The sequence below is a fragment of the Balaenoptera ricei genome, chromosome 21, assembly GCF_028023285.1.
Source record: "Balaenoptera ricei isolate mBalRic1 chromosome 21, mBalRic1.hap2, whole genome shotgun sequence".
NCBI classification, from domain to species: Eukaryota; Metazoa; Chordata; class Mammalia; order Artiodactyla; family Balaenopteridae; genus Balaenoptera; species Balaenoptera ricei.
The window spans coordinates 9,414,854-9,442,344 of NC_082659.1; the positions used below are offsets into that span (position 1 = coordinate 9,414,854).

Consider the following 27,491-nt stretch of genomic DNA (forward strand, 5'->3'; position numbering starts at 1 on the left):
ATTCACGGCGTTAATGTTGCTTGTATTCTGATCGCGGTTAGGGGTCTTTGTTGTGCTATTATTAACGTACAATATCTAAAAATCCTCTGAAATATTAGATTCTTTTCTTTCCTTAGGCTAAAGAGATCCATCTACTCTCTAATGCATTCTTAGTGGTACTAAATTGCCTTCAGGCTTGAGGAGATGAGTCTAAAAATTGTCACTATAAAAAGAAAAAATGACCCAGAAACGACACATTATGTGTGAAAATCAAAAGGGTAGTAAGAGGCATTGCGATATTCACAGCAGCCGCACATGCATCTCTCTGATGATGCCATTGTCTGGAAGGCTGTGCAAATTGTAGTCTGACGACGTCTTAGGAGTGAGGGGTCAGTTTACTCGGACCGTCTTTGTAGCCTGAAATCAGTCGAATGTATTAGGACCAGTCTGGCCGTTAGTGGAGAACATACGGTTCAGTATCAAAGTTCCTTTCCCGAGTGGAGTACGACTCATTTATCGGAGAATCAGTGAGGTTATCTAAAACAGCTTCTTTTGAAGTAGAGGCGTGTAATCACAGAGACGCGCTTGCAAGGGGGCTGCAGAGATGGGTTTCACGTGCTGCTGTTGGGGTTTACGCCCTGCAGCCTGGCACTGTGGTGGCTGGTTGCACATTTAGGAGATGATCTGAATTCATGCCTTTGTCTCCTGTTTGTCCTGTGCAATCATTCTACGAACATCTATCTCAGGGATATCATAAGCACAATAAACTCTGCTGGAGGCTGTGAGAGATTTCAAGGTGAGTGAAACATGATGCTTTCCCTCAGGAAGCCTTGCTCCTGGGAACTGCCTCTCTGTGTGGCCTTTTCCAAGCCTCATACCCTTCTACTTCTGGCCTTTAGGTTAATATTTCTCAAAAGAAACATTGTGTGGAGTAGTAAAAGAGCTAAGCTGTACCTCAAAGAGAGGGAAAGGAGAAGGGGTGAATCAGGAGAGGACCCCAAGTCTAAAGGGGAAAAACTCTGGAACAGGAAGGAATGGGCCCCTCTTTGGAACAGCAATTGGAAAATACTGTTCTGGACAAACCAGGCTACTTGGAATTCCCTGAACAGATCACCAACTTTGACACCAACGGGGCTTTCTGTGGTGGGTTTCACTCTAGGACACAGATACTCATTTTGAGAAAAGTAAATAAATTATATGGATCTTTTAAGACCCAACCCAAATTTCAGTTTCTGGCAATATCATTTTTTTTACCTTTTCACTGAAGGCAAAATCATTTCTCCCATAGTAATTTATATTTATTTACCTCATTGCCCAGTAGTTGTTTGATGAAGTATTTCCTGCCCCCAGTAGTTCATCAATACATCCTTATGACTGGCAGGGCACCTAGTGCTTAAAAGCCTGACCATAACCAGTTGTGAACCAATGCAGGTGAGGTGTAATAAAGGCCGATGAAGAGGATGAAGAGTAGATGGATTTCTTTGCTACCATTATTTCTCAGTCCCATTTTACTGACAGATTGACACATGTAGCCTCAGGAAAGTGACTTGTCTTTTTCCATTTGTTCAGCATGTATTTTCAAGTGCCTGTGATATGCCAGACACTGTTTAAGGCAGTGGGGATATTTTATTTGTAGGAGGAGGACTTGAGTCTAAATGTACTAAAGATGTTGAAGAACATTGGAAGTGTTCCTGACAGTTTTCTTCTCATTTCTTTTCTTGTATCAAGTGTCATTTCTTTTCTTCCAAAGTTACAAAAATTCCTTCAAATTCTTCCTACTACAGTTTTCTGGAAGCTTTAGCACCTACTTCCGGAAACTACCTGTATAACTAATTTTATTTATGGGAAGTAAATATTTTTTAATGATAAAGAAGTAAGAAGGAGGAAGAGGAAGAGAGAGAAAAATGAGAGAGGGAGGGAGAAAGAGGAGGAGGGAGCAATAGAGATGGGGAAAGTAGGAGGGGGACTTGTATATGATAAGAAGAGTAATATTATTATTTGCAAAGTCAGCTTCAGTGCATGTGAGAGGTTTAATTACAGGCCCATGAATTCAGAGTGCAAAACATAATCTTTGTACTGGGGCTGTAATTAATTTCTTGTTCAATATCCCCATTTAGTCTGAGTCAGAAAATTGTATTTATTCACTCTTAAAGTTTTTGAAATCCGTGATTTCTTAGTCCATCAGGTTTAGTCAGCTGTTCACTTCCCGTCCCCCTCTGCTGATGATGTTATGCCAGGGCTTAAGGAAAGGCCCTCATTTCAATGGTGGGGAGTGGGCATGGTTTCCCCGCCTTATCCCTGCCCCTCGGATCCCTGTCCTGATTGTCCCCGGGCCCCTGGCTGGGCGCACGTCCTCTTCCTGGAGAGGAGATGTTTCTGAGTCTGGGGCTTCCTTTCCGCCAACCACAGCCAACATTCAAGAGGCATGAGCACCCTGGGGACGACCTGCTGTGTCACTCGAGGGCCCAGGGGCTCCACCTCCTAGTCTTAGGCTCCCATGCTGCCTTTTCTTCTTTAGAGAGGCTGTGCCATAAGACACAGACTTGTCCATGGGGTCACAGCTGGGAAAGGGGAATGGGTCTGTGTTAGCCCTGGGGGCCCACACACTGCCCCGGGCAGGGCTCTATCTTGTTCCACTGCCTCACCCAACTTGCTTCCTGGTCCAGGGTGCGGCGGATACCAGGGCACTGCATTCCACAGCCCTGACACCACCTATCACATCTCTGCCTGCTCTGGCTCTCCATGTTCTCCTCCCCTGCCTCAGCTTGGCCTTGTGTTTTGCTTTGCTTTTATGTTTCATAGTGGGGAATGAGGAATGGGGAACAGTGTATCATCACTGCTCCTGTAAACGTATTTCACACACCTGGAGTTAGACACCTGTAATTTTACTTCGTGCTATGCCAGTATCAGCATCCTTAGTGTGTAAGTAAAATACAGGAGAAAAATCACAGGTGTGCGTCCTTGTGCCTGTGTACACACACACACACACACACACACACACACACACACACACACACACACACACACACACACACACACACGCCCTTTACCACTTCACATATTATCCTGCCACATGGTTCCAGTTCTTCTCAAAAAATAGTTAAGCAAGAGAGAGAGGAGATATGGGGATATATGTATATGTATAGCTGATTCACTTTGTTATAAAGCAGAAACTAACACACCATTGTAAAGCAATTATACTCCAATAAAGATGTTAAAAAAAAAAAAACTGGTGAGGAAGCGTAGGTGACCTTTGTGTCTTGGGTTTCTAGGGATTCTAAATTCTCTTGATGACCCACACAAAATCTTTGAAAATTTATTAAAATTTCAGTTGTTTCCTTTTTATACATAAAAAAAAATAGTTAAGGTATCTATACCTTTGGTACAGTGTGGTTCCAAATATAATTTCCCCATGTCATTTGTGTTCATTTTACAAAGAGAAATACAGCAAATCCTGACTTCAACTTAGTTCTAAAGAAAGTTTTTTCCTCTAATTTTTGTGTTTTCTGTTGCTTAAATGTGAAAACAGGATAATATAATGTGTTTCTCCTTTTTGCTGCAGATGCAAAATGTGTAAATGCCTACCCCTGATGCCTAAAAATAGTATCTATTTTTTTGTATTTATGAATCTTTAAGTATGTTGTTTGAGCTGGATTTTTTTTAACAAAGAGACAGATATCTATCTATGTATCAGCTATATCAATCTATCAATCTGTTTATCCATTTAGAAAATTCTAAATGGGGAAACTAGTTGCTTCAGTAGATTCAATCAACACCAGCCAGCATGGATTGAGGTAACAGGTGGGGTCTGCCCATCTAGCCACTCAGGTAGGTCAGAGTCATCTCCGAATTAATGGATAGTTACACATCACAGCTAAATCAGTCCACATCCTGTTTTGGATTCTAGTTTAATCTTTAAGTTACTTTGTGTGTGTGGGGTTTTTTTGGAAATAGTTATAGTACCAATCTTAAATAAATGCACAGATAGCCATTCTCTAGGAAAACCATATTTGGAAAGAGCTCATTCACCTATAAAGTCTCTTTAAACTATAGGTAAAGTCAAGTAGATGGTGACAAATGAAATGTCTTCATAATTCAAACTTTGAATGATGAGCCTTTCGGAAGTGCTAAGCATTGAAGAAGTGAAAAATGTGTTTTTTTTCTATTCTGTTCTATTATATTTAAAACACCGAATTATTCTGCTTCAACTATTTAACTTAAAATTTGCCATTTGGATATTTATTATCAATACACAATTTATCTTGATCTTATACAAAATCAGTTTTCTGTTATTTTTGACAATTTCCAGCTACTAACAATTATCAAAATTGTATGACAAAATAATTCTTAGGTGTTCTAAATTTACTTGCCAATGGGAAGATACTAATTTCTTTTGTTCTGTTATTTTCTTCTGAGTGCTTTCCAGAAAACCAATTAATCTTCCTAATGTTATACATATGCCTTCAAACATAGTAATCATAAAATCAAATCATAAATAAAAGCTTGGTTTATTATATATTTGAAGCTGAAAGTGTGCATGGATTTTAAATTGAACTGATTCAAGTGCTAGATAAAACCAAAGCAAAAGTTTGAAATAATAAATTAGAAGTTGGATCATCATCAGTTTCAAGCTCAACCCTGTTCATCACAACGCAGAGACTACTCCTCATCTCCACTCTTGGGAATGAGTTTACCCATCAGTGGCTCTGTTTTCCAACCTGCCGTCAAGCTAAGAGGCGGCTCTTGTTAATAATTTTAATGCTTTGAAAGTAGAGAAGCCTCACTATTTTATCAATTGTTGTTTCCAGTCATTTGTCAAAAGGTTTCAAAAATTAAGGACAGAAATTAAAGAATGAGTTCCATATCAGACTCTGTACATACCGAGGACTGATTTCCCCAGAACCCAGATGGAGATTTCTGGACTAGATCTTCTGTGATACACTACAGTGATTATAGAACATTAGGAAGAGTCTTCTACCTTCTGTGGTAGAAGAGGCTTCTGTAGTTTTTGTCTGCTGGAAATCTGAGGAGAGTGTGAACTTTGTTAGGTGTGAGGGAGTTCTGTCTCAATGAGTGAGAGCAAATGGGGCAATCTAATAGTAGGATTTTAAAATACTTTAAAATTTAGCTTGTAATAAAATCAGAAGTACTACGATTATTGCAGTGTAGAAACAAAAGTGTACTTGTGATTCTATTACCACTCTAAAAATAGTTTTATGCCTAATTTTCCTGATATACAGATTCAGATACTTATATAGATAACTGTTATCTGGGGTAACAATTTTTTATCAAGCTTTTTTCTTCTCTATATCGCTACATATTTTGCTCATTTTTGTAGAAGTGTATTCATTCAAATATATATAAAATAATATAGTCATTCATATTTCTCATGGTTTCCAAAAATAAACTCTGCCCATATTTTCTCCAATTTTGGATGATAAATCTATAATATATTGCCAGAAATGAGATAGAGTAGTCAAAGTTAACACAATTGAATACCTAAAGGAAGTTGATCTGATGTATGAAAAGCATGTATGAAAAAGATGGACACTTTGTTGGAATGGAGTGCACTCCATCAAAACTATGAATGATAGGCTTTGGTAACTGAAGTAAGTGGTTGCCAAAGGGAAGCAATAATCTCATTTTCCTTCCTTTATGTTTGACCATGCCTAGAAATTGTGTGAGATACTAGCACCTTAGTTTGATAGGATCATAAAAAATGCTGAAGCACTCTTAAATCCCGACTCTCCCTAACCTGTTATTAATTGCATCATTTGGTGTATTTTGTTTACAGTACTTAACAACACTTTCATTTTCTTCTTATTTGATTTGTTTGTTTGTTTTTTTGTCCTCCATTAACTAGAATGTTATCTCCATGAGATTGGGACTTTGTCGGTCTTATGAATTTCTGCATATTTAGTACCTGGAGTAGGGTGTGGCACACAGTGAATATTCAATAAAAATATATTGAATGATGAAAAGTATGAAAACTGAAATTTAGGTAAACAAAGAGAACTGAAGATTGGGGCCTGGAATAGAGAACACGGAGATATAATAGTTGTTTTCAAACCAAATATTTAGATTTACTTCATTTATTCAGTGTGGTTCCGGAAGTTTAAATAAGACCAAAGGCCAATGAAATTATGATGTATATGTCTAAAAAGTATAGCTGTTTTAATAAATTTTTTTTTTTTTTTTTTTTTAGAAATTCACGTTCTTTTTATTTATTTATTTATTTATGACTGTGTTGAGTCTTCGTTTCCGTGCGAGGGCTTTCTCCAGTTGCGGCAAGCGGGGACCACTCTTCATCGCGGTGCGCGGGCCTCTCACCATCGCGGCCTCTCTTGTTGCGGAGCACAGGCTCCAGACGCGCAGGCTCAGTAATTGTGGCTCACGGGCCCAGTTGCTCCGCGGCATGTGGGATCTTCCCAGACCAGGGCTCGAACCCGTGTCCCCTGCATTGGCAGGCAGATTCCCAACCACTGTGCCACCAGGGAAGCCCCTAAAAAGTATAGCTGTTTTAAATAACTGCTGTGACTGACAATGAAAATTAGAATTATGTTTACATTTTGGTTTTTCCACTTTTCCCTTTCAAAAATAATACATATTATGTCCTTATAACACAGTGTTTCTCAAAATTACTTCCATAGAATTGTTTTTTTGTAACTTTTTATTTTCTATTGGAGTATAGCCAATTAACAATGTTGTGATAGTTTCAGGTGCACAGCAAAGCGACTCAGCCATACATATACATGTATCCATTCTCCCCCAAAGTCCCCTCCCATCCAGGCTGCCACATAACATTGAGCAGAGTTCCCTGTGCTATACAGTAGGTCCTTGTTTGGTTATCCATGTTAAATATAGCAGTGTGTACGTGTCAGTCCCCACCTCCCTAACCATCCCTTCCCCCACCCTTCCCCCCTGGTAGCTGTAAGTTCATTCTCTAAGTCTGTGGGTCTGTTTCTGTTTTGTAAATAAGTTCATTTGTATCATTTCTTTTTAGATCTCCCAGACCAGGGCTCGAACCCATGTCCCTTGCATTGGCAGGCAGACTCTCAACCACTGCGCCACCAGGGAAGCCCAACTTATTGTAGTTTTGACTTGCATTTCTCTAGTAATTAGCGATGTTGAACATCTTTTCATATGCCTTTTGGTCATCTGTATGTCTTCTTTGGAGAAATGTCTGTTTAGATCTTCTGCCCATTTTTTGATTGGGTTGTTTGTTTTAATGATATTAAAGCCGCATGAGCTGTTTGTAAATTTTGGAGACTAATCCCTTGTTGGTCACATCATTTGCAAATATTTTCAACACTCATTTATGATAAAAACTCTCCAGAAAGTGGGCATAGAGGGAACATACCTCAACATAATAAAGGGCATATACGACAAACCTACAGCTAACATCATACTAAATGGTGAAAAGCTGAAAGCATTTCCTGTAAGATCAGGAACAAGACAAGGATGTCCACTCTCGCCACTTTTATTCAACATAGTTTTGGAAGTCCTAGCTACGGCAATCAGAGAAGAAAAAGAAATAAAAGGAATCCAAATTGGAAAAGAAGAAGTTAAACTGTCACTGTTTGCAGATGACATGATACTATACATAGAAAATCCTAAAGACACCACCAGAAAACTACTAGAGCTCATCAGTGAATTTGGTAAAGTTGCAGGTTACTTTCATAGAATTCTAGTTGCCCTGGATATTTAGTGCAAAAGGGCTCCCTGACCAGATAAATTTGGAAAATTCTACATACTTTACATTCTCTTAAGTAGGTGAAACACATTTTGCATATTAAATTTTAGTAAACTGAAGGTCCCCTTTGGAAAAGAAAGATGCTTAATTTTGTTTAATCCAGAATTTTTCAAATTGATTTGACCCGGATTTGATGATTTTTATAGACATCTGTGATGATCCTCTGAGAGTGTTATACAGAAGTGTGGGAAATGCTGCTGTAATGTTACTGGAATAATGTTCACTGTGATATTCCAGATTAGACTTTTTCAATAAGCAGGAAAGGAAAGCATTTGTTTATTTTTTTCCTTATCTTTTATCTATTAATAACTTTACACATAACATGGGCAACTATGCATATGTTCTCTCAAAGACTCTCTTTCATTCCCATTTTTGTCAGCATCAACGTCAGGGTTTGTCAAATGGAAGACACAGGTAGAATTTCCTCTTGTAACAATAAGCTTGTCAGATAATAAAATAATGCTGCACTCAACTCAATGCCAGACAACAGCCTTAGAAGAAGTGATTGGGTGTGCTCAGATCTGATGTATGCCTCTCACATCTTCTCATGCACCTGTTGGTTTGTGATTCTGCAATCACGTTTCGTTACTGCTTACAACCTTAGGGCTTCATGTTTTCAGAGGCAGCTCTGGAGCCAAAGCAGTTTTTCATCTAACTCTAGGCTGGATGGATTGCTTTTTTCTAAATAAAATTATTCTTTTCCTATAAGATGTATTTCTGAAATATAATAGCACTGGCCTCCGTCTGAATATAATTAATATAATTAATGTTTGCAATGATAACAAATTCTTTACTGAGACATTTTTTTCCTTGATTTTCATTGCAAGCAAGTTTTATAATGATGATGATAACACTTAACATGAGATTTATCTCTTTAAAATTTTTAAGTGTACATTACTGTTGACTGTAGGTACAATGATGTATAGCAGATCTCTAGAAATTATTTATATTACTTAACTTAAACTTTATACCTTTGAATTAATAACTTCCCATTTCCCCTCTGCCTCCCTTCCCCCTAGCCCCTGGCAACCACCATTCCAGTCTTTGATTTTATACATTTGACTGTTTTTGATACCTCATATAAGTGGAATCATACAGCACTTGTCTTTCTGTGTACTGAGACATTTTCTTAACCCAGGCTTTTTCAGTTTTTTTTTTGGTAAGATATTTATCCACGTGGAATGACATCCAACTTTGTTTTGTTTCCAGGGTTCACTTCTTTCACATGCATTTTCTTACTTAAGCCACAAAACATGGTCCTGCCACCTTTGTTATTGTCTTAATTTTAGAGAAGATACCTTAAGGATCATATATTTATTTAGCAGAAGTTGGCAGAACGGAAATTTGAACCCAGGTCTTGTGCTGCATTAGAGGGTTGTATCTGTGAATAATTACTAATGGATCACTTAATGTTTAATATCGTTTTGACGGCATAACACAGTAGCAACACTGTGATGATTTTTTTAAGAAGTCTTCCATGAATAATTCGGGTTGTTTTTTGGTTTTGTAATTGCTCAGGGTTGGTGCAAATGTACAGTTCTCCTGTGAGGACAATTACGTGCTCCAGGGATCCAAGAGCATAACGTGTCAGAGAGTCACGGAGACTCTGGCTGCGTGGAGTGACCACCGGCCCATTTGCCGAGGTAAGGCCTATGTGATTGCGTCTGCCCAGATACTCTCTTTACTCACATTTGGCATGCTTTTCTGAACGATGTAAGTGCAAAGCACTGTGTATAGGCAGAGCAAAACGTGGTGATGATTTATGCTTTCATAGTGATGTAAGTAAACAAGAAATATTTTTTGAAATTTCTTAGGAGGCAAACATTTCCAAGGATATTTGTGGTTTTTAAATTTCAGGAAATACATGAGTAAATCTAATCATTCAAACACACACACATACTCGATATAACTTGGTATCCATCTATCTATATACACAGTTTGCATATGTATGAAAATATGTTACATAACCAGATGCTTTGGAAAACTTTATGCATGTCCCTGCAAATCTAAAAATTCTCACTTTGCAATAGTAGTGAAGTTGAATTCTTGGGTTTTGATAGTATCAGTGATAAAGGGAGTTTGTTAGCATGATCTGAAGCCATCATTTTATTATTAAATCATATTAAACTAGGACATAGAAGAGCAAAATACTGCATTATCATCATCTTCTTCAATGAGGTCAAAGTATGTATTTGTTGCTTCTGTGAAGTACGTGAAGAATTCTACCAGAATTATAGAAGCCATAGTGAACCCAGCAGAAAACTGTTTTGGCTATTTTACTAAGGAAGAATCAAAGAATCAATAAAATTAAAAGAAGAACTAGGTATTTTGTTTTGTTTGCATTTTGGCCATAAATAATTTATGCAAATTGGTAGTTTTAAAGGAAGAAGAAAAAAAAGTACTAAGTTGAACAAGGAATAAAAAGTATATTCTTATATACTTTCATATATAAGAATATCTTATCCCTCCTTATAGTCTTTTTCAAGTGAATGGATTCATAAATTTTTATTTTAAAATGTTCCAGTTGTAAAAAGGTACAATACAAGATAAACAGTGTAAGTTATATCCTGTGAAATGAAGTAGTTGCAAAATACATTGCTAGTTTCATCAAAGCTAAAATACTAGATCGCAGGCTTTATTTAGTATAGTGTACCTTTACCTATAACAACTTGGTGGCTTTTTACATGTAGAAAACACAGCTTTGTAGCATCTGTGCATCCTGAGGGCAGAGTGGGCGTGTGGTCTGGTTGCAGGTGGCCCTTTCCCATGAAAAATTTCCCTTCTTGGAGAAGCACCCATCTCTGGTCAGGAAATGTGTATGGCTGCGTCCCTCCCCTTTTGGTCCCTAGACTATTTGTACACTAATACTAAAGCGACATCATTAGGCTTTCAAAGGAACTGTAGCAAAATCCTTATTCCCATGAAAGGGTGGTAAGGTTCATGCCCCAGTTACAAATGAGGACTAAGCTACAGGTATTATCGTTGCCCTAAGGAAAAAATATGCTTTCATTTTCAAATGTTTTTCTTGCTCTTCTATACCAGGAACATATGTCATTATTTTAAAAGCCCACACTAGACAAAACTAGTAAATGTGCATCTGCTTTAAATTGATATTTTAGAGTAACATAAAGGGACTATTGAGTAGGATATTATTTGATTCTTACCTTATTTATGAATCCAGAAGTTTTCCTTTTTTTTCCCCTTTGCCCCAAATCTCATCTACACTCAAAACAATTTCCCAGCACGTTGGCCCCAGCTTAACGCTGATTTGGTTGGTGTCAAACACTCAGGTGCTTGCTCCATCCAGGCTAATGGTGGGACAGTTCCCTCCATCCCCCTGGACCACCAACTGCTCACTTTTAGAGGTAATTAGAGGAGGAGTCATTTGACTTCCTGTTCCCATAGATTCTAATGTCCTACTTTATCATTTTAGAAGAGAAAGCTCTCCCACAGGGTCTTTGTCTGTTGTGTGGTTCTTGGTCTGGTTTCCCGTGGAAGCCTCCTCACCTCTCTCCACACCCACTTCTCTTTTTCACACTCAACTATATTCATCTCCTCTTTCTTCCTCCCAGCTGTTAACTGTTTTGCTTTAATAACATGTACCTTCATTTTCATGGACTAATCCTTTAGCTCTTTTTCAATTTATTACTTTTAACTTTCTGAAATAATGAGCTATAGCAGCAAGAAATAATTAAGGAAGAGTTTTCTTATAGGATGTATATTTTAAATCTGCATACTAGAACGATAACAGACTGTGTCTAGAGAACAATAAAAAATATCTAAAAACACAGTTTTAAAGAAATATGTATTTTAGAGCATTTGGAGTAGTACGGCATTAAACAAAAAAAATTGAAGTCCTGAAATCTCCTAAATAGGAGAATTTGAGATAAACTGTTTAGAATGAGGTGATAACAATTAGGTGACAGAAAACCAAACCCAAGAGAAGCTTAAAACAAATGGAAGTGGATTTCTCTCTTATACAGAAGTTAAGAGCTAGGCAGTACAGGACAAGGATGGCAGGTCTGTTTCAGATATGAAAATTTCCTCAAGGCTCACTCTGTCCTCACTATGGTCACGCCTCCATCCTCATAGTCCACGGTGGTGTCCAAACTCCAGGTGACTGGATGGAGGAGGTTAGAAGAAACAGGGAGAGACCTAGCAGATGTATGCTAACGAGAGTCTGCAGAAACCGTCACATGCATTTCTGCTCATTCTCATTGGCCAAAATCCAGCCAGATATTCTCACCTTGTTGTGAGACTTAGAAACATATATATTTTTTATTCTGTATGTTTAAATATATACCAAACAATTATACTTCTATGAAAGAAAAGGAGAATAGATATTAAGGGAATCTTTGCCATGGGGGTATATTTTTATAAGGAGAAATGGGATAAATCACTGAATAAATGACACTTTTTTTTTTTTTTTTTTTGCTTCCCTGTATCATCTGCAGCTTTTCATGAGTGGAGAGTGCAAATAAATTAGAGAATCATTCATCCCTCTCTCACGTCCCTTGGCATTTTTGTATCAGTGCAGGACTATATGTGTAAGCTATATGGATGAAAAAAAGGGTGGAGGTGTGTGTGTAAGGGCTCATCTGTAAGTATCATGGTTAAGCCAGGAACCTGTCCTCCACTTCAACACCCAACTCCCTTTCTCTGCCCTGCACTCACCTCCTGGCCACATGGCCCTCTCACAAGAGGCAGCTTCCTCCTGCAAAGGCAGCAGGAACACCCTTCCCTCTAGTCTGGGTGACAGAGTCTTATATAACATAAGTAATCACCATGTACCATGACCTGATCAATTACATATACAGATGGATGGTCAGACGTCTTAGTGCATCTGTAGGCTGACCCAATAGAGGATCACTTCGAGCAGTCTCTAGAGCAGGGCTCCCCACTAGAAATAAAATGCAAGCCACAGATGTAATTTTAAAACATCTGGTAGCCAGATTTGAAAAGGAAAAGAAGCAGGTGCAGTTAATTTTATTAACATATTGATAATTTATTTAACCCAAAATATTACAAATATCATTTTAATGTATAGGCAAAAAGATTATAGGGAGATGCTTTACTTTTTTCTCTTTCTTTTATTCATACTATGTCTTGGAAATCCAGTGTGCATTTTATGCTCAGAGCACATCTCAGCTCAGACCAGTGGCATTTCAAGTGCCCAATAGTCAGATGTGCTAGTGGCTACCATGGACAGCGCCACTCTGGCTGTGAAGCTCAGCCCAGTTCCAGTTTTCTCAGCGCTCAGCACGCTTGTGGGTGTGAAGGGAAGCAATGACCTCCATGAGTCATGGGTGGTTTCCTGGCAGGCATCCCTCAGTGTAGAACGTACTTTCTTCTATTAAAGCCCATACATTTTCCAGGTTGGCAACATTTAGGAACCCTGAGTCTGTCATCATTCCCTCCTTTAAATAGTGTCTCTACTGGCTTTTAATGACTGATTCCTCAATTAAAGAAGAGCTGAAAAAACCTTTCTTTAGGTGGAGCTTTTATGGCTGTTTCTATAAAGATAGCTTTAGCTGTCTAAAATGTAGGGGGAAATGGATAACATGAAACATAATGATGTTTCAAATGCTACCCAAAACAGAACGTAGGGATATTTACTTAGCTGTCAGTAGGTTCCAGACACCAAGTGCAGTTTTTCAAGTTCATCTTCTCCTCTGTGCTACCCCGTAATACATTGTATGTAAGAGGTGAGCACCATGGTTTGGGTCTTCCTGATGCACTCTGAGCCTTTAAAGCAGCCCTTATATTGATCATCTCAGCCACACGTTCTAAATTCAGCTATCTATCAAATGCAATAAAATGCCTCTGGTCTGAGCATTGCATGCATTATGAGATTTCAGCTCAGTCAGTTAAGGAAGGACTGATTCTCAAGGCTCCCTTCTTCATGAAGGGTCTCTAACTCTTAAGTAATTATCATGCCTTCTCCACAGAAGGAATATCTGATAGAGGCATTTGATAAATTGCAGTGAGTCAGGAGTGATCTTTCACATCTGGACACTGGGTCCTAAGCCAATGCTTACTTACATTAGCTAATTAGCTCTGAGAATGGGAGATGTTACCTTTTCTTCCTGTTACCACAGGGATGAATGGTTGCCATAGCTCAGTAATTACACAAGTGATTTTGTTTGAAATTATGCTTACTTCATTTAGGGATATGAAAACAACCATTATGATTTTTCACAGGGTAAAATATGAGATGTTTGAAACTGTATAAGTATCTTTAACTAGCAGTAGATTTTTTAAATAAGCAAACAAAAAAGAGAAGAAGAGGATATACTTCTTTTTTTTAAGTAAAATGTTCCAGCTGGCATTTCATTCCATCAATATTTAGGGGGGATATATAGAGAGAGTTTCTTTTAATGCTAATGCACTTTGATCTGTGGAATTAATATTTTTAGTTGCTCTCTGAGTTGAAAGGGCACATAAGAAAAGTGAAGTGTTTTTTGCAATTCTAACTGTGGTTACATGGAAGCCAATTAGAGCTACCAAGGGTCACAGAATAAAGTTATTATTATCTTGGGATTCCAGGTCAGGTTAGCTCAGAATTACCCTTAACTTATTAACTTTTCACTTACCAAGAACTTTACAGTTTATTCTTCCCTACTCACAGTTTCTGTCCATACAGAAATGACCTTTTAAATAGTAGTGAAAAGACCATTTATACCTGCAAGATGACTTCATTCTACCAGATTAAAGGTCCAGAGCCAATTGTAAGATTATATTTTAATACTGATTATTATATCAGGTATCTGTGAGCACAGAGATTTAAAGAAGCATACACACGTTTTAAAGAAAAAATATTTCCTTGTGATAGATATAAAAATATTGAGAACTCTCAGGGTTTGCTCTCTTAGGAATGTTCATATATAAGAGACGTCAGTATTAAGTGTATTTATCACGCTGCACATCACATCCCTGGTACTTATTTATCTTATAACTGGAAGTTTGTGCCTTTTGACCACCTTCCTCCCTCACACCATCCCCCGTCTTTGTAGCCACACATCTGATCTCTTTTTCTATGAGTTTGTTCATTTGTTTGTTTTTGAAGTATAATCGCCTACAACACCATGTTAGTTCCTGTTACACACCATAGTGATTCCGTATTTCTGTACATTACAAAATGATCACCATGATAAGTCTGCTTACAATATGTCACCATAAAAAGTTATTAAATTATTACTGCCTGTATTCCCTATGCTGTGACTCATTTATTTCATGACTGCAAGTTTGTACCTCTTAATTTCTCACACTTTTAACTTTTACTTTAATTCCAGTGGATTTGGATAAATTTCTGGTTTCGCTTCTAGACTTACAAGGATTTATACTCTTTACTTGAATGTCACTTGGGAAAAAAACATGTTTTTCTCTATTTTTTATTAAGTTACTGGAAATAACAAAGCCATGTATTTTTATACCACTCCTCTCAAATTCTACTGACATAAAACGACCTGAAAGCTAATGTGAATTTGGTGCTAATTATGTTCCTAGAACCTGCCTGGGAAGTTTGTGACAGCTCCCTTGCATTTGTTTTCCTTCTGCCTGGAACACTTCTGCCCCAGCTGTCCACATGGGTCTCCATCCTACACTGGTCATCAGATGTTGTCTCATCCAAACCCTTCCATGCCCACCCTCTTCCAGATATGCTTTGAACCCTGACTCTGCTTTTCTGTAAAGGTCAAATATCCTCCTGAATTAGATGGTCAGGTGTTTAATTGCCTGAGGAAGTCAAGGAACTTAATTTTGTTCTCTCTCTGCTGTATCCTCTATGCCTGAAACAGTGCCCAACTCTTACAAAGCGTTTACTGTATATTTCCTTACTCCCTATGCTATGGTGTGTCGGACAATGCGCTGAAGGCTTTACTCGAATTCTTTCCTTCAATCCTTACAGCTATCATAGATGAAGTTACGATTATTATGTGGATAACCTGAGAGGCTTAAAATGAAATAATTTAAGATAAGACATCTAGTAACTTCATAAACCAGGCCTGGAACTCAGGTGTGATTAAGAAAAGCAAGCTCTTAACCTCTGACATACTTTCTGCATTTTGGTTGACAGTCTGGTTATAGACATAAAATCTGTGGTTTTCTTCTAAATCATACAAGATATACACTATCCAGTATAATTCTTAATGTGCTTGAAAAAAGCTTCAGATGTGAGTCCAGATATCCTATTAATTTAAGTTTGGTCAATTAGAATATTATTCTCTTCAACTATTTTGATTAATTAAGTAGTTACTATAGAACAGTAAAGATTCCTGGAACTGATTATACATAAATAGATAAATGACTACTTCAAATTATATAAGATAAATTATGTGAAACAAATGTTTTATACGTAATAAATATTCAGTGATTAAATGGATAAATGGCACAGATTGACATTCAGAATTGGTTAGTTTTATACTCCCTTTCCACTTTCCTTCTTGATCTATATTTCCAATGATCATTTTGTGAATTCTGCTTTTATCTTAAAAACATGTAAGATATAAGCAAAATTTGAGTTTACAAATTTAGAACACTGTCACATGAGTGATATTAGCTACACATTAATTAGGTCGTGGTTATTATCAAAGAACATTTATTAAGCATTTTTAAGATTTAAGTGTAAATTACTTTACGTTAGGTGTTATATTTCCAAAAAGGTTTTGACAAGGGGGAAAGCCTTTGCAGGAGCAGAAAGTGATATTCAACTGCAATACGTATAAATGTGTATATACATTTCCATTATGGGAATGCATTTAAATCTTGCTATAAAAACTTGCTTGGCACTAGTATATTGTAATTACCTAATTATTTGCTTAATTAAATACTTTGTTGACTAATCCAATGTGTGTTTAATCCAGAAGCAACTGTTCGGGAAGTAGTTCCCCGTCTGCAAGGACACAGTGAGATTGCTCATCATAATCAGAGCAGGGCGCTAAGCTTTCTCTGTGTCTGAGCAGCTACAGGGGAAGGAGTAGAGTTCACTCTGCTCGCTCCACTATACAATTCAGAAAAATTGAAGCTTGGTATGACCCTTCCTGCAGCAGAACCAGAGAGTAGAGAAAAAACCCCAGGCAATAGATCATCTGCGGGAGACATAGAAGATAATGTCCAGTCTGTACTTCAACCACCATGTGGATTTGGATAATGGCACACAGAGATAATGATAACTCAAGAAACATTATTATTATCTGATAGCGACTCTACATGTAGATGGTTGAACTTTGAGTTGTGGCCAGTAGAAAATCTGAGAATTGTCTCTGACTAGTAGGAAAGCCTTGATATAAGAAACTAGTACCTAATGAATCGTAATTGGTGTGATGACGGTAGGATGATCACATGATGAAGAGGCAGATGATTAGAATGGGGACGACTTAGAAAGGCAAAGACTGAGGTACTAGCTAAAATTTTCAACAGTTTCCCAAGAAAGAGTATTAGAAGTAAATAATTAGAGTTAAATCATATTATTTAAGCCTATCAACCTACTCAAAAAATACATCAACAAATATCTATGGGGTAACTGTTGAATGCCAGGAATTGTTCTGATTGTTGAGGTTATACAGGGAGGAAAACAAAACAAACAAAATCCTTGCCCTGAATATTCCCACATACTTCATTTCAGCTGATTATTTTGATGGCTTGATTAAAAGTATGGGTAGAAAAAAGAGTTAAAAAGTTAATTTATTAGGAAAAGGTACTGCAAAAATAGGGACATAGTTCTAAGAAAACGAAAAAATATTTTATGTATTAATTTGACAAGTTTTGGTGAGAAATACTTCTGAAGGGACTGGATTCATAACTTGTTCTGTGTGAAACACAGTACCATGTATGCAGGAAAATGTAGAAAATGTGCTGGTTCCCTATGTAAATTTTACTAATAGTTATCTCACTAAAAATATAATCACTAAAAATCCTATCTCCCCAAACAGTGGGTAAGGTGAATTTCATGAAGAGCTGGGAACCAATTTTAATAAGTCAAGTTGAGGTCAAGCTTCAAAGCAAACAACTAAGACCCAGGGCCATTGACAGGCTGTCAGATTTGGTGAACTTTCCAGCAGAGTGACAGCTGGGGCTGATGATTGGATGAATACAAATTGTCTGTGGTAATCTAACACATTAGTTCCCCACTGCACACATTCTTCACATGTCTTTTTTCAAAGTTTGAAATGCTTAGGATGGCACTTTGATAATATTACTTTAAAACTAGTCAACAGATATTTATTGAGTAACACTCTATGTTTCTGTCAGCTCTTCAGTGTGAAATTTCACAAAGTAGGGTAACACAAAGGTATGATAACTCAAATTTTATTGATAACTTTTCTTCTAAGTTTCTGTAATTAATACCCGTAATATTAGAGGGCTTTAAGAAAATTTCGGATCTGAAGTTCATGATCCTCTCGAGAATGTGTTCCTAAAAGCAGACTCACTGGAGAGGGAAATCATACAGCACAGGTGTATGTGCTTGTGGGCTCTGCTCTGTTCAATGACCTTTGGAGCCAAAACACGCCTACTGGGTTTTGAAAACCAGATGACACTTTATCCATATTTATTAAAAAGGGTTGTTCATCTGGAAAGCAAATGCCAATATTTTAAAAGCTAACTTTCATATGTTTTTATTAATCAATGTATAGTAGATTAATTCTTAGCTAATTATTTTCATAGTAAGTATCAAGTACCTGAAATGTTGTGTAAAGTCAGCTTCCCACATTTTTTACGTCAGCAACTATCAACATTAGATATGGTGTTGAGGATATACAGATAAGTGAGGGAAGGATGCTTTCCCAAGGTCAAGGGAACCACAACCTTGTTGGAAAGAGAGATCTGTACATTGACAATTACAATACTAGGAATAGGCATAATCGATATTATTGCTGTATCAATGTAAATGGAAGAGAGAGAGATATTCCTGGAGGGCAGTTAGGGATTTCCCCATTAAATGGTTTCTGTGACTCCTCCCCTACAACCTGGCCCTTGGGGGTCAGAATCCTGTTCTCTTGTAGCTCAGTCTCTTAGGACAATACCTGACCTGCTCAGCCAACAAAAGGAAGGAAGGAAGGGTGGGTTATGAATAAAATCTACTCTTCAGTGGACAGCAGTTTAATCAGTTCGTGTGATATGATATCTTAGGAAAATGAACCTGAGCTTCTCTTGTATTAGTTCTTATTTGTGAAATTAGTTTCTTCTGCTCTTTTCTCAAACCTAGTTTAAATTATTAATGTTAAGAGTGGAGTTCAGGCTGACCTGTGATTTACAAAATTGTGTATTGAGTTTTTAAAGGCTTCTTTCTTAAAGTGGAGGTCAGTTGAAATATTTTTATATTCAAAACTTAGTCATTCTTATTGGGTTATATTACTTCCGTGATTTACTTGGTCTTTCATTTTTAAGGTATTTTCTTTTTCCTTTTAGAGCCACCGTTTCTATTTTCTTTCTTCACAAATTCAACTGTATTTTAAGTTCTTATTTGCATTGTGCTATAAGGAAATTGGTACAGTTTGTTACAGAATACAATGATACAGTGTAAAACTTGAGAGGAAATTTAAATATCATCTGTTCCACCATCTTTTAAAATGAAAAGGATGAAGCTGGGGGGGGGGGTCGGGATTACTGGTTCAAGGTCATATCGTATAGGGCATAGTTGAGACACTAACTCCGGTGTCCTGAATTCTTATTGCACTGCGTGCAACCAAAGGTCTCTACAGACCGTCTCTGAGTCAGAATGGCGCTTGAAATGGACTAATTTGATTTGACATTGTCCATGGTGCTATTGTAATTAAGTCATTCTGTGAATGGCAGTGCCTTGGGAAACATAATATAATAAAGAGTTCCAGGTAAACGTTGCAGATACCAAGCAAGGGTCCTGAAGGCTGAGTAAAATCTACTTGCCAACTTGAGTTCACAAATAGCTTTTCATTACAATAAATGCTAGATACATAACTTGAAGTTCCATGTATATCTTGTGTCTTCAGCACACAGATGAAATCCTGTGGAAAATAATATCATCTCTATGTACTTCTAGCTAGAACGTGTGGATCAAATCTGCGTGGGCCCAGTGGTGTCATTACCTCCCCTAATTACCCAGTTCAGTACGAAGACAATGCACACTGTGTGTGGGTCATCACCACAACAGATCCAGACAAGGTAAGGCTCTCATCTTCCCCCTCTGCGTACCTGATGAAATCAACACTCTGCCTGGGCAACTGTTTACAACGAACAACCTGGTGAATGTCATGCACCCTTAAATTTTGTTGTTTTAATTGAAAATCTGCTGCTGCATTGTGTGTGTATCTGTCTACATTTGTTGCAAAGCCAGTTTTAGATTCAATTAATTCTTAGTGAGTATTCTCAGTGTGCTTGCCTCCTACTGGTTCTGGAGGTTATGTTTACGCTCTTTTTTTTCCAGTTTTATTGTGATGTAATAGTTGACATATAACATTGTATAGTTTAAGATGTACAACATAATGATTTGGTGTGTGTTTTTAAATGATCACCACAATAAGTGTAGTTAACATCCATCACCTCACACAGTTACACGTATTTTTTCTTGTGATGAGAACTTTTAATATCTACTCAGCAAAACTTGATGACTGCTGGGTGGAAGGTGTGGAGTAAGGGGTGAGGAGCCATGGGCAGGTGGTTTTGATTCTGTTGCTTAACATTGTGTCCACATGGCTTCAAGTGCAGGTGCTGTGAGGGGGGAGGAGGAGGAGGAATCAAGAATGGCTTTGGGGTGTGTGGTGAAGCCCTGACCAGAATGGGCACAGGGTCTAGCTTCCTGGGGAGTCCTGGTGGACATGCGCTGTCCTTGCATAATTACTGATGATAATGCCCTTCTTTATTCTCCTAATTATTCCCAATTGGAGCAATAGATTCTAAGTTCTCCCTACCTCGAACCAGGGAAAGGGCCTCAGAAACCAGTCTTTTATGGGAAGAGATGATGAGTTTGGCTCTAGGCATAGTGAGAGTGAGGTGCCTGCTGTATCTCCAAGTGGGTCTCCCTGGTAGAGGTCAATTCGGAATTCCCAGGTGTTTCCTTAGCTGCTGAAACCTGGGATGTGTGTGACATCATGCAGAGGAGACAGAAGGAGCCAAAGAGAATCCTGATGGTGGCATCATCTTTCTCTCAGGGCCAGCTGGAGGGTGGGCTTGGCTCCACTGTCATGAACGGTAGTGATCTTGCAACTAGAAGTGCCACGTAGAGTTTCAAAATACTAAACTCTTGTATGGATGAAGTGGGATACCCTGGTGTTCCAACAGGGGAAGGAGTGGCTCCAAACTAAATCGTCAGGGGATTTGTGTAACTCCCTTCCAATATTTTAAAAAATCATTTAAATCCAGATTACATATGGGATAATCATAAATATTTTCCTATATGGAACATATGCCTGTATATCTGTGTTTCTATTTCTTTCCAATTGTCAACTGAAAAAAAGCACAGCCTAAAAGTTGAGGATTAGTTTTATTCGGCAGATGTACTGAGGACGTAAGCCCAGGAGACGGCCTCTCATATAGATCTCAGGGACTGCTCTGAAGAGGTACGGGAGGGGCCAGGATATAACGGAGGTTTTGGGAAAAAACAGGCAGTCGGACATCCAAAGATCCCTGTTAATAAGAGAAACCCAGACCTCTCAAGTTGAGGAATTTAGCGCTTTTCTATGTGTGGGAAGATGCAAGAGTCTGGGCTCAATGAAATCATTCCTTTGATACGCACCTCAACTGTCTAGGGCCAGTATCCTGTTTTTCTCCAACCTGAATCCCCTCAGGGTGCAGAGGCTGGTGGCTTGATGGCCACAACATCCTTTGTTTACTGATGCAGCAGGCGACATTCTTCATCCACACTGTATATACTGGAATAATTGATATCTCTGTGCAAATAAAGGAAGCTTAGAGTTCCCATTGTCTCAACCCTTTACCTGACAGAGAGGAAGCTGAGACCCAGGGAAGGTAAGATTGCACAGCTACTTACTCTTATTGAAGGATAAAAACACACGTGCTCTTTGCACTGCACTGTGATAGCCTCTTCGTTAGCTTTCTTCCTCCCTAAAGAAGAGTTATTTCTTTTGTAGCTATCTATTCCATTATCACTTTGACGAGAACCACAAGGAAGTGAAATAATAGGTTATTCAGTGCGTCAATAGGATATTCTTGGCTGTAGATAATAGAAGAGCTGACTAAAAGCCAGAAGTTTTAGGGAAAAAGTATTTCATGCAGAGCCAAGGAGATTCCAGGTTTAATTCAGGAACTCAGTAACTTTGCTGAGGGCTCAAGTGTTTCCCTTTCTTTTCTGCTTGGGTCTCCAGAGCAGTGATAACATCCCCCTCAGGTCACAAGATGCTGCCACACCATCACATTCAGTGTTCAGTGAAGAAATGTGGCATGTCTTTCTTAGAAATGGTAGGAGTTGTCTAGAAATTCCCAGAGGCTTCCCTTCTGGCCCAGTTGAGTAAAATGTCCACAATCCGGATCATGGATAGCCTGAGGAAAGAACCATCTGGAAGCCAGAGAAAGGGCCAATGGTTATGGGTAACCAGTCATGTCTGTCACATGCAGACAAGTAAAAAGGTCAAAGGAAGAGGTTTTGCTAATCACCAGATTGATCTTTTGCTTTTCAGATGTTTCAGATCCCATTATAATCCTGTTTTACCAGACACCAGTGGACTAAAATTAGTTAAAACTCATTAAATATGTCCTTTGATGTTTTGAAGTTGATTTTTAAACTTGGCCAAACTGCAAAGTGACAAATGAAATTTATGCAGTTTGGGTTTATACATTTTTCTCATTATACAAGTTCACTTTTCTCTCTCATGTTTTTGTACATTTACATAAGATTTTTTTCTAAAGACTTCATATATATTTTATTGACTCTGAACACGTAACACTTAACAACTTAAATTTCAGGAATTTTGTGTTATACTGCTTCAGAAAATTCTTTGTCTTCCTTTATTTATTTTGGTGAAATGTTCAGAGAAGAACCAAGGCTTCCAGTTGATAGACTAACACACTGATCTTCTTACAAGAGCACTACTTAGTCACCTGAAGGCATCTCAATTAAGCAGAATTACCATCCAAATTAAGCAGCAGCCATTGCCATTAAGTATAATTAGGCTTAATTTGATTCCTTGGGAGACAGTCCACATAAGGGGGTTTCCCGATGAAGCGCATGGTGATGAAGGTATATTACATATTGAGCATAAGAGAAAAGAACAGTTATGTAAAGGTTTCCAGACAGTGACTCCTGCTAGAAGCATTAACAGAATTCTAGATAAGAAGTTGTTGGTATACCTTAATTTGTTGTTTAACATGCTTTGTAAACTTTAAGAAATAAGATTGAATAGAAATCTAAAATCAATTTCCAAATTGATGAGTCAATGAGAGATTAGTTAGTAAACTCCTCTTTTTTTGAAAGATTAACCCTCTCATGATGATTTATACTCTTTCCTGGTCTTAGGTCTGCTTTGACCATTATATAACCAAGTTCCCTGTGTCAGTTTATACCAAGTGGTAACATAAAACAGCTGATAGAAAGTAATTATTGTGGGAAGTTCATTGTGTCTCTTAGTAACGTATGTTACAATTTATAGTACTGAGGGATGTCAAGTTAAAAGGAATACTAGAAATCCATTCACTTACATATGCTTATATATATACATATATAATTATCCTAATGTATATTATATTAAAACACATTATATATAATGCATATTAGAATTATATGTATTAATGTGTATTATGTGTATTATATTAATATGCATATATTAGGAGAACCTGATATGTAGGCAGAAAGTTGGAAAAAAAAAACAAAGTTCCTCAAGAAGATTCAATTTAGTGGAGAAGCAGGTTTCTAAAACAATTGTTCTTGCCGAACTAGTCTAGTAGAAATTCAGTAAAAATTAACACAGTAATAAGATATTTATTAATATATTTTATTGTAAACACATTCAACAATCCATATTTTCTCAGGTAAAACTCTTGAGGAGTCCTGTGACCAAATTCCCTAAAAGTAATAGGTGGTTAGTGAACCACAGATTATGGGAATTACTAGCAAATGCTCACAAACGTTTATCCCAGGGGTTGTCGTTGAAAGGATTAAACAGGAAGACAGCTTTCCTTGGAATCCTTTGATATATGCATATATGTGTGTGTGAGTGTGAGTGTTTATTTTTTTCTCAAATACATTTTGTGCTGGCATAATTTTAGTACCTAATTTTAATGTGAGCTCCTCAGAGAGTAGTATTCTTTTGGTGTTAAACTCAGGATTGAAGTGATTTAAGACATTTGAACGTTGTCTTATGTAGTTCGTCCAGGCTGCTATAACAAAATATCACAGACTAGGTGGCATACAAAAAACAACCATTTAACGTCTAATGGCTTTGAGCCCCAGTATTTCCTTACGGTGTTAACAGCACCCACCTTCGAAGGTTGTTGTGAAAAGTATAAAATCAGTGTAAAACACCTAAAACGTTGTCTTCCAAATACGAAGACAAATACCTCCTTCCTCCTCTTCCTCCCCTTGCTCCTCCCTCTTTCTCCATCTCTTCCTTTTCTTCCCTCCTCCTTCACCTCCTCCTCCTTCTCTTTATTATTCTTCTTAATAATAATAAAGCTAGATTCAAAAAGACATAAATGGAACCCTGAATGGCAGGTAAAGGGTTTAAATGTGATGCTAATGGCCCAGGGTGTCAGTGTAGGGCCCGGCATGGAGGGAAGGAAGGATATTATAAGGCACATTATGTCTTAGAGACCATTCTGCCCACAGTCAGATGGACAGATTGGAAGGGCACAAGATCGGAAGCAGGAAACCTCAGGACTTTATTTTAATTATGAGACAATATGAACCTAAATCCGCACAACGGCATCAGACTTGGGGAGAAGAAAATGGATTTGAGAGATGTTTAAGAGATGGGTAACCAGTCACAGCAATTTATACATTTATATTGCACCTTTGATTTAATGAATAACTCAACATCTAAAGACAAATAAGAAAATTTGCTTTATGTTCAATGCTTTTAAGAAAATACAGCTGTTTATCAGAGTCCTTTTGGGGGAAGGAGCATTGACTTCTTTTATTATTCAGCGGATTTTGTACATAATTTGAAGTAACACATTCATACAGATACAGAAAAGGCATTCATTTCAATTTACAACACTTTAAGCTGTTTAGAAATGGAATTTGAATAGATATAGTTCAACAGACTTTCTTTTCCCATTCGGGGAGTCACAGATTGGTGGAGAAGCAGAGACTAGACACCACTGTCGGCTATAACACTGCACTAAGCATCCTTGTGTTTCCCTCACAGACACCATTCCAGCCCAAATGCCATGATGGGGTCTGTTTACTTTTCTTGTATGTCACTTAACTCTGCCAAGAAAGTTGGGTTCCTTGCCAGCTTCCCTTCACTGCACGTTAGGGGCTCCCTTGTATTCTTCTGGACCGTCATCCTTCATCCTGTGTTATTGATTCATTACTTCGTCCTTGTCAACTCTCCAATATATTCCCCTCTCTGTACCAGCCCTTTTGTTGTCAGCGTCCTCCCCATCATCACTGTTTAATATTTGCAAACTCTTTCATGAACTGAGTTAGGGTCATGTGACTTTCCTTCTCAGGTCTCTGGACTTGCCCTTCCCAATATCCTATCCTTTCTTTTCTGTCACAGGGACACCTGCACTCTCTTCATTTTGCTCAGCTCTGACTCTTGACTTCTTTAGCCAAATTTACTTATTTTTATATCTCTTCTTGGCACTCAAAAGACAATAGAAAACAAGGTGTGTGCTTTTTTTTTTTTTTTTTTTTTAATAGTAATCTTTTATTTATTTATTTATTTATTTTTGGCTGTGTTGGGTCTTCGTTTCCGCGCGAGGGCTTTCTCTAGTTGCGGCAAGGGGGGGCCACTCTTCATCGCGGTGCGCGGGCCTCTTCACTATTGTGGCCTCTCTTGTTGCGGAGCACAGGCTCCAGACGCGCAGGCTCAGTAGTTGTGGCTCACGGGCCTAGTTGGTCCGCGGCATGTGGGATCTTCCCAGACCAGGGCTCGAACCCGTGTCCCCTGCATTGGCAGGCAGATTCTCAACCACTGCCCCACCAGGGAAGCCCAAGGTGTGTGCTTTTGATTTGCTTGCATTTTAAGCCAAAACCTGAATTACAGACACATGCACACTCACACACACACATGTGTACGCATGTGTATGCGTACACACACGCACACATGATGGAGACAGCATCAGCAGCGTGCAGACTGCAGTACAGAAGGGAAGAACGACTGCGGAGAGGTAGACACAGGCTTTGTGTGCAGCAATGATTGTATGTCCCCCTGTGCCCAGAAGAGTGATGCTTGGGCCTCAGGACAGAAGGGTGGAGAAGGTTTTATATTTGTTTGTTCCTTTTCTGTTTTCTGTAAGTGGTGTGTGTGTGCTTTATGATAAACGGAGACAGGAATATCCATTTTCTTTGAGGCTCTGAGGTTCCCTAGTTAATTCTTCTGTTCCTGGTTAACTTTACACATCTTAGAAGTGGTCACCTTTTATTTTTCTTTTAATATGTATCACCTACTCACCCTTTGCATTTATATACATTTCCTTTCTTCTTTTCAGTGCTCTTCTTATTTAACACAATAGTAATTATTACAAGTAGCAAAACAAAACGTATTCATTCAGCAAATTTTTGAGCCACACACTTTTTAAAAAATATATTTATTGGAGTATAATTGCTTTACAATGTTGTGTTAGTTTCTTCTGTACAAGAGAGTGAATCAGCTATGTGTATACATATATCCCCATATCCCCTCTCTCTTGCATCTCCCTCCCTCCCTCCCTATCCCACCCCTCTAGGTGGTCACAAAGCACCGAGCTGATCTCCCTGTGCTATGTGGCTGCTTCCCACTGTTTTACATTTGGTAGTGTATATATGTCCATGCCACTCTCTCACTTTGTCCCAGCTTACCCTTCCCCCTCCCCGTGTCCTCAAGTCCATTCTCTACGTCTGCGCCTTTATTCCTGTCCTGCCCCTAGGTTCTTCAGAACCATTTTTTTGGTTTGTTTTTTAGATTCCGTATATATGTGTTAGCATACGGTATTTGTTTTTCTCTTTCTGACTTCTCTCTGTATGACAGACTCTAGGTCCATCCACCTCATTACAAATAACTCAATTTCATTTCTTTTTATGGCTGAGTAATATTCCATTGTATATATATGTGCCACATCTTCTTTATCCATTCATCTGTTCATGGACACTTAGGTTGCTTCCATGTCCTGGCTACTGTAAATAGTGCTGCAGTGAACATTGTGGTACATGTATCTTTTTGAATTATGGTTTTCTCAGGGTATATGCCCAGTAGTGGGATTGCTGGTTCATATGATAGTTCTATTTTTAGTTTTTTAAGGAACCACCATACCGTTCTCCATAGTGAGCCACACAGTCTTGTAGATAATTGGGAAAGAGTTACGAACAGAGAGCTTAGGTCTCAAGCAGAGCAAGGTCTGCTTGCATGGAGATGCCACAGCAGAAGGAAGAGGGAGAGACTCAGCCAACAGCCCAACTCAATAAAATATATTCAACTGGTGACCGGGAATCTCATGACAATGAAACAGGATGGAGAAATCATTTATTGAGGATATTTAGACATTTATAAAATAAAGTTAAACTTTGTATAATGCTTACCACCTAGACGTAACCCAGACATATATTTTTGTTTTAATATATGGTCTTCTGTTTTTTAATGTACACACATCCTGATTTAGCAAAAAATGAGGTCACACTCTAAAAGCT

At 38.1% G+C, this 27,491-nt stretch overlaps 1 protein-coding gene across 1 annotated transcript in view; it reads left to right on the forward strand.

The window, feature by feature from the left end:
* Positions 1-27,491, forward strand: part of CSMD1 (CUB and Sushi multiple domains 1) — a 1,821,295-nt gene that overhangs the window by 1,313,100 nt on the left and 480,704 nt on the right. The window contains exons 9-10 of the mRNA XM_059909813.1: positions 9,251-9,375; positions 19,749-19,870. Of these exons, the coding sequence (XP_059765796.1) occupies positions 9,251-9,375; positions 19,749-19,870 (247 nt within the window). The remainder of the gene's footprint in view (positions 1-9,250; positions 9,376-19,748; positions 19,871-27,491) is intronic.